Below are 11,918 nucleotides of genomic sequence, written 5' to 3'. Positions count from 1 at the left end.
ATGGTAAAAAATATAAAACAATAAGAGATTGTCATTTTTCCAAATTTGAAACCCTTATTCAAGGTTCAAAGACCTCCTGATGAGGAGTAGGCTACCCGTCCTGTTTGGGGGAAGGACGCAGAGAGCTGTGGGTTGGCAGCCCACTACATTGCTGCCTGCCATAAGTTTGAAGGAATGTGGACAGTGTCTGACAGACCAATCAACTGCCACATGTGACTCTACTGCATGCTATTGTTATTGTTGAATGTATGGTTATTTTTGACCCCTTGGTTATTGTTGTTACTGTGTTGTCCCGTTGACAATTTTGATTCTCAATTTTTGTTTGAGAGAGAGAGAGAGAGTGAAAGGTAGGGAGAGAGAGAGAGTGAAAGGTAGGGAGAGAGAGAGAGAGAGAGAGAGAGAGAGAGAGAGAGAGCGAGAGAGAGAGAGAGAGAGAGAGAGAGAGAGAGAGAGAGAGAGAGGAGAGAGAGAGAGAGAGAGAGAGAGGAAAGGTAGGGAGAGAGAGTGTGAAGATAGGGAGAGAGACAGAACGGAGGGGACAGGGCGAGTTGTGGGAGGCAGGGTGAGGGAGGAGGAGACACGAATGGATACGGGGCTAACGAACTTGTAGCAATTATTAGATGGTGAGCCGGGGTCCTGTATTCTGTAAGACACAATTGCCACGCTAGTATTGTCAGTGTATGTACATAGCGAAATGAGAAGAACATTAGAGCAGTAAGAAGCGAGAGTAAGAGAGAGAGAGCATCGGTAGGAGCGGGGAGGAGATGGAGGGGGAGCAAGGAGATCGACGGCAGTAACTAGGTTGTGTTTAGAGTATATGGATAAGATGAGCAGAAAGGGTTAGGGAGAGGCAGAAGGAGTGGAGGGGTAAGAGCTGAAGAGGCGGTTAGGGAGCGAGTCACACCGAGAGAGGGGGGGTTGGATGACAGAGAAAGCGCAAGATGATGCTGTCATGCAATTCTTATTCTGTCTTAATAGATTTGCAATTTGAAATAGCCTGATGTCAATTTGTGCAATGTCCATTTACTTAATGATTGACACACATTACTCAGGATCTGTGTTAGTACTAGGCTTTCCAGAACACACAATCATGTCTACTCCCTGCAGTCAAAACAAGCCATTATGAGATGTGTGTATTTCTATGTACTTTTTCTTATTAGTTCAGCTTGCGCTCGAAGCTGCTTTCCACCACAAACGTACCTGGTCCTATCTGTCGACTTTGACTGTAACTGTAGATAATATCAACGACATAGAGCCCCTGAAAACAGCTCTCTCAGCAGTCGTAAATGTCATACGTCACGATGGGGCCTGCAGAAAGCTTTGATTTCCCTGAAATGACTGGCTGGCCTGAAAAGCCCAGCTAAAATAGTCGTTTGCCAGACTGTGGTTGGCAATCCTTTTGGGATGTATTTTGGTACATTGTGCAACATGGAGGTGACTGAAAATGACTATCTTTACATCTGTGTGTAAGGCCCATGGTTCTGAATGCTTGGTTATTTGGAATAAATTCTCACGTTCGCTGTTGTATAGCTGGAGTAGCGTACATAATTAACATATTACATTTCAGTCATCTTAGCACACGCTCTATATCCAGAGCGACTTACCGATTGGTGCATGTCAACCTTATGAATCAGTGGAACAACACACTTTACAATAGGTGCGGCATTCTAACTCTTTTAGGGGGGGGGGGTGGGGGGGGGGGGTTGAATGATTACTTTATCCTATCCTAGGTATTCCCTTAAGAGGTGGGGTTGTCAGGTGCTCGGAGGTGGTGATTTGGACAGGGGAGTCAACTAGACCTGTGGACGTCGAAATGAGGGATGAGCAACTAGTCTGGCCATAGAGGTGATAGATTGATTGGGGCTGAAGTGAACGGTAGAGTAGGAGACCAACAAGTAAATTAGCTAAAGTATCCGCTGCATCCACTACTCATCAAGGGCACGAACCAAAGTATCACGATCGCATGGCACAGGTTATCCAACGAATACACCGGACATTGTAACAATAACTCGCACATGGAACATGGTAACCAAGGGACTCACAACCGTATCATTCTAATCAGGGAAATAACGGGGCCCATGGGAGCCTGTTGGCGTAGAATGAGAGGAGTTTTACAATCCCGGAGTGGGAGACTACTTCGGGACTATATTCTGAATAGCGCAGAAACTGGGCACGATATGAGCACCTGTTGTGTGTGTGTAGAGGAAGGTTCGAGTATGGTCAATAATATCATATGATCAGTCACAGGCAAGTAGAAGACTCCGAACGTAGAGTGAAGAGAGGGTTGAGAGGAGGGGGTGGAGCAGCTCACCAGCGCTACTAGGCGCTTTGGCAGGTGGCTGGTGTTATGTTAGAAGAGCAGAGAGAGAGAGAGAAGATGGGAGACGAGAGAGAGAGAGCGACGAGAGAGAAGAAGAAGAGAGACCGAGACGAGGCGAGAGAGAAAGAGGCGACCGAGAGAGGAGAATCACGGAAGGGAGAGAAGGCACGCGAGCAGCTGAATGAGCGGAGGAGGGATGGCCAAAGGCTAATGACGTCTCAGATGCGAGTAATGCACGTGCCTAAATGACAGGCGTAGGATGTAAGAGTTGAAGGACAGATACGGGGGAGCAGTTGGCAGAGAAGCAGCTCTGTTACGCAAATCCCTAAGGTTAGTCCGGTCTCTCTTAATGCAGTTTCCTGTTGGGTCAACTCTGCGAGGGAGATCGGCCCGAAGGGTGTCACCACTCTAATAACAGGAAAAATGAAAAGCCGGGTGGCTATAAGATTTCAAGATCAAGCAAGGTCAATGTGTGTGTGTGTGTGTGTGTGCTGTAGTGTGTCGTGTGTGTGTGTGTGTCGTGTGTGTGTGTGTGTGTGTGTGTGTGGTGTGTGTGTGTGTGTGTTGTGTGTTGTGTTGTGTGTGTTGTTAGTGTGATGTGTGTGTGATGGTGTGTGTGTGTGTATAGTTGTGTTGTGGTGATGTGCAATGTGCGCTGCATGTGATCGGGTAGATGCAACTCTCCCGGCGGGGTTGCTCTGGAGGTGATTGGGAAGTGGAGTGGACAGTTCTTGAACGTTGTCAGCGAGTTGTGGAGAACTTTTTCACCCAGCAGCCGCCATCACTGACGGGCGCGTCAGCACCCATACAACTCAGCTCAGAACTGGACTGTGCTCACCTAATGACAGCAGCAGCAGAGAAGGTGTTAACCAGTGTATCCACTGGTGTCAAAATGAAGTACTAGTCAACATATTTCCTCCAAATAAACGACCATTAGATGTGCTCGACCCAGTGAAATTATCTGTTCGGCAGAGCAGCAAAACTGGTAATCATGTTGTGAGCATTAAACGACTGAGAAATGAGACACTGTGTTACAATCTGGCATCTCTAGTTGGCTACACGTAGCTCTCATACAACTCTGTCCTGGATCTTCAGTCGCATGGTTACACCATAAATAGATTTCACTAACGCCTTGATTTGAGCATCGCCGCTGTCAGCATCTTACATGACAGTCGCAGTTTTACTAGGCTGGTATACCAATCGAAAAGTGGAAAGGATGGAGATAGTCAAGAAGCGGCAGGTCGAGGGAGAATTAGGACAAAGAGAGAGTGGACGGGATGAGGAGAGGGGGGAGAAGTGGGGGTGAGCCTGTGGATAGAAGGAGGAGTTTGAACGACAGAGACGCTCTAGGTGTGGTTCTGTGTGTGGACCAGTATGAGAGGGGGCTGTGGCAGCTAGAGAATCTGACGCTGAGAAGGGTGTCTGGACATGAAAGTATCGGTCACGCGAGGAATAGGAAAGGGGATGTCTCTGCTTGTCTCTGTGCTCTCTGCATCACTAGCCTTAAGCTTCTCAGTGTTAATGACAATATGTCTCCTGGAACTTCTTGGGTGGCGATAATATGACTGGCATTGGTCAACTGGTGTCTCAATGTGTTTTTCATAGTGTCTATGATGTCGTCCTGGAAGTCTCTGGATAGATGCTCCTGGTGATTCTGGGAATGTTCTCCAATGGGAATTACTTGATAAGTTCGATTCCTCCTAGGTGTTATGATGTTCCGGATGTGTGTTTCTTTGTTCCTGTACAGACTCCTCTCATCCCCTCACTGCATTCGCCGTTAGCTCTTACTTGTGTCTATGAGCTCTTGGGGTAGCATCTAGTCTTTGCGACAGGGTTTTGGAGTTCTATCTCGAGCTTTCCAAGGTGCCTTATGAGTATGTTCTTCCTAGAATGGCTAGCTGGTAGCATGAGGAGGCTATTATTTTAATAATCATCTTGCATTTCCGTCCTGTGTCACTCTCTGAATGCTCTCTTCTTGGTAGCATGCCTACTCCCTTCCTGATGCTCTGTGTGCTACCATTGAGTGATGTCTACCTGTTCGCACTAATGTCACCTGGGCCCGTCTCCTGTGTGCGTTTGTCTGTCGCTCATCGGGCCTTGTCCCCCCTGGCGCCTGTCGATAAAAAGAACGCAGCTTAATACTGATTGTAGATAACGCGGTGTGGGCGTGGCTCATGTGTGTCTCATTTGCTTAGCGCTCGTAGATCAATGCCCAAGTCCTGGCCCTCGGTGGTTTGGTCAGTCTTGGTGTTTCGCTTGCTTCAGAGGTGTGTTAGTTCCAGCTCTGGACCTGTCTCGCCTACGGTCGTCCCCCGTCCATCAGCTCTTACATTACTAGACTGGAGGCATGTGTAGAGATGCGTCTTGGAATGCAGGTAGGAAGCCTGGGTTTTAAATCACAGCTCCTGATCCATTCTGCTGTGGTTATAAGGTCCTGGTGTCTCCGTGGTGTTTCTGAACTATCCTCCCTGGCCGCATGCTACTGGCAGTGTCCTCCTGTGAATGATTCTCCTACGCCGTGCTGTCTCCTGTAGTCTCTGATGTCCATGCTGGTGAGCCTTTTCTTGAATGTCTGCCTGGTGGTAACCGTCCTCCTGGTGTACTCATTGTAGATTGTCTTCCTGTGTTTATCTGATGGTCTATCCTGGATCTTTCTACGATCTAGGATCTGGCGTCTCCTGTCTCCTTGCGTATGGCACTTGAGGGTACTCTACCGTTGTTCCGTTTGGATCGTACCGTTTTCGGAAACTCTCCTTATCTTGGTATGTGGTTGGTTCTCTTGATGTCTCTTGATATTTCCTCCGTGGTGTCAACTTTCCTTGATAGTACCCTGGATGGTCTTCCTGGTTGTCTTGTTGTACATGTATTGCTATCATTTTATGTATTGTTTACTGTCATTAACTTGTTCTCTTGTTTTGCATTGTGTAGCATTTGATTTTTTGTATGATCTAAAGAAGAGAGAGAGAGAGGGTTGTTGAGGAGATCAAGCCTGGAATGGCACAGGAGAGTGGGGGGGGGGGGTGGGGGGGTCACATGCAGTACTGCAGCTACAATGCCAAGGTGAGTGTTGTCTCTCATAGCAGACATAAAAAGCAGGGACAGAACAGGAGCTGAATATTGACCACTTCCTCACTGCTGAAACCTATTCATGCTTCTGTAACTCTAAGTTACTGTAAAAGGCAATGCACGCTAGCTTGCTGATAATTTTGACTAACATATTTGTGTTACTAAAGCGGCAAACTTAAAATGTACTTTACACCTTACACTATCACAGGCTGTTGTTTGCAGCGTTTTTTATATGGTTGTTTACATGTTGCATTGATTTGTCAAAGCCGTTTGAGAATGCTGGGACAGGGACCCATGTCCCTGAAAACATGATTTGGCAACATAGGTTTATTCATGTCTGGGACTCCCGAGTGGCGCAGCGGTCTAAGGCACTGCATCTCAGTGCTTGAGGTTCGAATCCAGGCTGTATCACAACCGGCCGTGATTGGGAGTCCCATAGGGCGGCGCACAATTAGCCCAGCGTCGTCTGGGTTTGGCCAGTGTAGGCCGTCATTGTAAATAAGAATTTGTTCTTAACTGACTTGCCTAGTTAAATAAAGGTAAAAAAATGTCTCAGCCATAGCCTACGACCCTGCACCTATTGGACATTATCTTGCCCTTGTGCCTACCTTCACCTCCCTTCACCGTGAGACACAAAGGTACAGTTTGACAGGTACATGACAGCCTTCGAAATCTCTGTATGCCTGGAAGATATCTCAGCTTGGATGTCGGGCCACCACCTCAAGCTCAACCTCAACAAGACGGAGCTGCTTTTCCTTATGGGGAAGGCCTGCCGCTCAAAGACCTCTCCACCACCTCTCCACTCCACGGTGTCCCAGAGTACAAATAACCTTGGCGTGACCCTGGACTACACCCTGTCATTCTCTACAAACATCAAAGCAGTTATTCCTGCAGGTTCATGCTCTACAACTTCCGTAGAGTATGACCCAACCTCACACAGGAAGTGCCGCAGCTCCTGATCCAGGCATTTGTGATCTCCCATCTGGACTACTGGAACTCGCTGTTGGCTAGGCTCCTCGCTTGTGCCATCAAATCCCTGCCATTTATCCAGAACGCTGCAGCCCGCCTGGTGTTAAACTTTCCCAAGTTCTCCTATGTCACCCTGCTCCTCAGCACACTCCACTGGCTTCCAGTTGAAGCTCGCATCCATTACAAGACCATGGTACTTGCCTACGGAGCAGCAAGAGGACTTGCCCCTCCTTACCTTCAGGCTATGCTTCAGGCTATGCTCAAACCCTACAACCCAACCTGAGTACTCCATTCTGCCACCTCTCATTTCTTAGCCCTTCCACCCCTACAGGAGGGCAGCTCCCACTTAGCCCAGTCCAAGCTCTTCTCTGTCCTGGCACCCCAATGGTGGAACCAGCTTCCCCCTGAAGCTAGGACAGCTGATTCCCTGCACATTTTCAAAAACATATGAAACCCTACCTCTTCAAAGAGTATCTTAAATTATCCCAAAGCACCCCCCACAACCCTCGCCCTGTCTCTTATACACATCTAGATGTGTATAAGAGACAGGATGTAAGCTACTCGAATGGCAGATGTGTGTTATTGGACCAGAACGAATCTATTCAAAGCTTCCAATTCCCGCCCACTTAAAACTCCTATGCATAATTTTAAAAAGTCCGCCCACTTGGAGGCGCGCGSGGAGAGCCATGGGATGCCTCGAGAAATGGAATCTCCCATTTGAGCTACAAGTATTGGCTGGTCTATTTTGCAACCACTGATCGGGATATTAGACAATAGTCTGCGCAAAATCTGGTTGGATACATATAGCCTACCCCTGAGCCACTTTCCGTCGCTAGGCTACTCCTTACCTAACGTAGCAGGCGTAAATTCTACTCTGAACAGCTCCATGACGGAGCGACTAAATGTGCCATTTGGCAAGTGTAGGCTATAGCACGTGCAGCTTGACCAGTGCATTTGGAACTCAGTTAGGGTGTGTGTGTTTTTTATTACGGATGTGCGCACTTGATGTTGTTGTGTAGACACTCAATTTATCTTCAATTCAGATTCAACTATAGTTGCATCACATTGGCTACTTTAGACAAGACACCAATAGCTTCGTAAGGAAATAATAATTATTGAAATATCATGCGTAATTGCATCCAAGCATCTAAACAGTTGTTATTTACGCTACATAACAGGATTTTACCAAATATATTGGCGAAATCCAATATATTAAAACGCAGCAAGAACGTAATCGTGTATAGAATAGATTTTGCTTTGTAAAGAAGATTTCGATAAATCTACAAAACACAGTTGATCAAGAAAGGCACACTCTTTCGACAAAAAAAAAGCCCGTCACTCACCTCTCTCTTCTCTCTCTTGCGTTCTCTTGCATATTTCTCACCCCCAGCCCTTGTTGCTGTGGCTTATTCACTTCGGTGTGTCACCCACGCATTGCTCCGACTCCATCTCCAGAAGGGGGGAAGGGGTGGGGGCTGCTGGGTATATGCGTTTGTGACGAATCCCAGGGCTTCAAAGACTGAAACCAGGTCCAGCACCCGGACCGCAGACTCACCGGCAAGGACACTCCAAACTGGGATGAACGATGGGTGCTGCCTAAACGCGCACACTGGAATCAAGACAGCACACCAGGAGCTATCCTGATCCTGATCTTACGCCTTGTAAGACCTTCACTTCACCTGGCGCCTGTGTCGATCGAAGCCAGCGAAATTGGAGAATAACTTGATTACAAGGCTTCTACAATAAATTGGGATTTAAAAATATAGATTTTGAGAGCATCTCTTCAGAAACAGGGGGACCTTTGAATTTGGATCGACATACTGTTAAAAGCTACGTGGACTGGATTTGTATTCATTTTACTCATAGGAACTTTGGAATAACGCAGTTTGAATTGCAGGTCTTCTCAGACTTGTTAATTTCATCAAAATATCTACATTAGGCTAAACATCGGCTACGCGCTCTTGAAATAATAAGTACAACGAACTTATTTGAATCAAGGTTGTGGAATTGTTGATTGTCTCTCGAAAGCATTGGAGCTTGGAACAAGGACGATATGCTTCAATGGAACTGTTAACAAGGTAAATATTAGTTTCATTTAATATATAGACACCTCAAAGTAACGAGTTATTGTTACTTGCAACTGAATGTGCTATGTCAATAACATAGTGTTATATTAATCTGACATGGGATCTATGCTTCTCGCATCTTCCCTTGAGGCAATGTGTTTTTAAGAATGAAACATTTGTGTTTGATAACATATTTAGTGAATTTATTTTTGCAACACCATGGTTTTAAGATAATTCTCGTTGATGACAGACTCGCAGCAAAGCCGAGGCGCTGGTCGGCAGTTTCAGGCAGGCAAGGGAGAGAAAATATCCGTTACTCATCACATCAACTTCTTCTAAACCCACTGGGAATTGCTCTTCCTTCCGTTCTGGTCCCTCTCAATTCGATTACTATAAGCTGTACAGCTTTGGAAATTGAGAATAGGGCCAGATGACTTTGCTACGAGTAGCTTTTAGTGATCCCGTTGTGGATTTAGGCAGTATCAACATGTCAAACAGACGCGCTCATGGAATCACAGCGCGCCCAACTCCTAGCGCCCTCGCGGCGGCGGCGGTCTCTAGTAGGCTAGGCGCTGTCCAAGGTACCTATCCACTATCTCCGACAGACTGGATAGCAAAGTCACCACAACGAACATCTACTGTGATTTCATGAGTTTTACTAAACCCTGGTATTTGTTTTTGATGAAATCAAAGGGATCTGTCCGGGATACAAATATGGCAAATGTTTTCTATGATTTTTGAGATGCGTTTGTTGTGCATATTGATTGTTTCTCTAGATTTCTGTTATTATCTGCCTTGTTTGTCCAGGGAAGGAATACCTCGGTGGCTCTTTTTCCCTTCTACCCGCGTTCTCTTGTCTCTGCGTTTGGAAGTAGCTGCACATCGATAGACATGTAGCTCTCCATGTCGTGAAAAAAGCATTATTTGAGAACTCTACTCCACTTTTAAAGTCTACATTTTCTTTATTTACTCACATGTTCAATAGTCCTTACTTAGTAGCACGTGATTTATTATAACAATGTAGGCTATCATATCCCTATATGCAGAATACAATAACTTGCTGATGTTTTAAGTTATTGTTATTCAGCCTGTGTTGATTTATGTGGCCATAACTTTTAGCGACATGGCATGCAGTGAAAATGTGCTACATTGTGATTGTACATGTTGGTAACGCAGTCATGCTCTCTCTGCTTTGCGGATCAGTAGTCACTGAACACTTTGGGGCGAGCGTGCGATGTGCAACTGAAGCTTCTGTATCAATACAGTGTTTCCCCTAGTCCTAAATAGCACTTATGGCCGGCATAAATAATACATCAATATCCTCCCCTATAGGGAAATACGTACGATGTTTTTAATATTTTCACCTAACCGCTTCTGGTGAAACTGCCCCCTATTTCCACCCCCTTGACTCAAGTGAAAGCTAAATGTCTCCGGACCAAGTCTCCCTCTCTGTGTGTAGGGCTAAATGAAGCGTTCAACAGCAGAGTGATCGAAAAGACAGAGACGGGGAGAGGACTATTTGCAGGAGCCTGAAAGGATGTCTCTTTAAGAACAGAGCGAGAAAGGCAATTGAAGTGTGTGTTTGTGTGTGTGTGTGTGTGTGTTGTGGTGTGGTGTGTGTGTGTGTGTGGTGTGTGTGTTGTGTGTGTTGTGGTGTGTGTGGTGTGTGTGGTGTGTGTTGTGTGTTGTGGTGTGTGTGTGTGTGTGTGTGTGTTTGTGTGACATAAAATGATCATAGTTTAAAGTGATTGAGACTGAGAATTGGCGTTACATTTGGAGACAGATATCTGAAAATATTTGCGCATGGCTTTGGGGGTTAAGGATAAGAGTTAAACAGGAAGTTCCGTCTTCTTACCGTAGGGGGGAGTCTACAGACACTCAATCCACTCCGCGGGGAAGTCGGGACTAACGGAGCATTGCAGAGACAGAAATGATTCCTGAGCACCGGGTGGGGTTTTCACGGGATCTCCTCGGTGAAACGGAGCGAGTTGTGTCGGTGTAAAGACGCGTGTAGCCTACCCCTGTTCCTCCCGTGTTTTAAATAGCAGTAAAGGTCTGAGATACTTCAACAGGTGAAGATCCAAGATGCATGAAAGGCCCTGTTGAACAAAGCATTAATATTTCATACACGTTCCTATTATTTTTCAGTTGTAACAATATGGAGTAAATCTGTGGGCTAGTAGCCTTGTAATGACATATCTTGATGCATGTCCTTGCCTCACCATTCAGCTTTCTTTACATTATTTTAGGACTCCACACCACTTTCAAGGAATTCAGGGATATCAGGTAGTGTCTGGTCAAAGGCCTGTACGAGTAGGACTGGCCACACACACCCTGCAGCCACTGATATTAGTCTACTATGAGTCTTTTAGAAGACACAGGGATTATAAATAGGCCTAGCCTCCACAGGAGCCTCCTGATTGGCAGGCAGGCAATCTTTGAGTCACGGACAGACCGGGCTGAGCAAGCACAGCACACAGGCCCTTTGAGAAGCAACCATGCATGTCTTTTAACCTAGAAGTCCTCTTTTGTTTTTGTATCTCGTATCCAAGCCGCATCTGCAAATACTCCGGTCCCAACCTCCCCCTCTCCTCTCCTCTTTTCACTCTCTTCTCCTCCCTCTCGTTTCCTCTCCTCCTCCCTCCATCATCCCTTAGCCTTACATAAACCTGGTGTGTCTAAACCTCAGTGCCACCACACGCAACCTGAAATGGAAAACACACGTTGGGATAGAGACAAGAGAGGGATGAAGAAACAGAGACATAGGGATTGAAATAGAGGAGAGACGGTAGGGGAAGAAAGAGAAGGAGAGAGATAAAAGGTGGATTAAAGGCAAGCGAGAGAGCGAGGAACCATAGAGAGTGTTTATGATGGAGACAGACATACCCATTCTGCTCTCTTTGTCTGTCACACACACACACACACACACACACAATTTGTGTGAGTCAGAGTATTGTTATGAAGTTCTATGTCTTATGATATATATTATATACAGCATAAATGCTATTTCTTGATAGGGCTGTCCTGAAGTTGGGGTGCTGTTTTGGTATGTTGGGTTCATTTGGCATCATACACTCTACATTAGTGAGGGGCACTGACAGCCACTGTATTGTCTTTGACTTATTCTCTGTGATCTTCTATATTCTACCCTGATAATATACAGTTTCAGTTTCAATGGACACAGTCCTTTATTGATCTCCGTATGTGGGAATCTGTTTGTTATAATGTTGTCAATAATGTAAGGTGCTTGCTGCGCATGGTTTTACAGGACTGTTCTACGGAATGGGTATCATGCTGTGTAAATATGCTGTTTCTTAGAAAACCCAATGATAAAAGACAGGTTATTGGATCCAATGATTTCTCCCCACTCTGTCTGTATACACCCTGATGAGAACAAGGCATGGTTGGTGCTTTGATCTCAAGTCCCATAGATAATCATCTGTATCAGAAACCACATCTCAGTGAGTCTCCCATTCATCCCCTCTGATTCTCTATGA

At 45.9% G+C, this 11,918-nt stretch overlaps 2 protein-coding genes across 2 annotated transcripts in view; one reads left to right on the top strand and one right to left on the bottom strand.

The window, feature by feature from the left end:
* The window catches only part of tsnare1 (T-SNARE Domain Containing 1), a 122,392-nt gene extending 114,473 nt beyond the window's left edge, over nt 1–7,919 (bottom strand). Inside the window, exon 1 of the mRNA XM_023988463.2 lies at nt 7,699–7,919. Coding sequence (XP_023844231.1) covers nt 7,699–7,730 — 32 coding nt within the window. The 5' untranslated portion in view covers nt 7,731–7,919. The remainder of the gene's footprint in view (nt 1–7,698) is intronic.
* Nucleotides 7,830–11,918, top strand: part of LOC111964616 (adhesion G protein-coupled receptor B1-like) — a 122,978-nt gene continuing 118,889 nt past the window's right edge. The window contains 1 exon segment of the mRNA XM_070443796.1: nt 7,830–8,433. The gene's annotated coding sequence lies outside the window, so the exon portion shown is untranslated.

This window comes from Salvelinus sp. IW2-2015, linkage group LG6.1, assembly GCF_002910315.2.
Source record: "Salvelinus sp. IW2-2015 linkage group LG6.1, ASM291031v2, whole genome shotgun sequence".
Taxonomy (NCBI): domain Eukaryota; kingdom Metazoa; phylum Chordata; class Actinopteri; order Salmoniformes; family Salmonidae; genus Salvelinus; species Salvelinus sp. IW2-2015.
The sequence above is the reverse complement of the archived record's forward strand: the minus strand, read 5'-3'. Positions and strand labels throughout refer to the sequence as shown.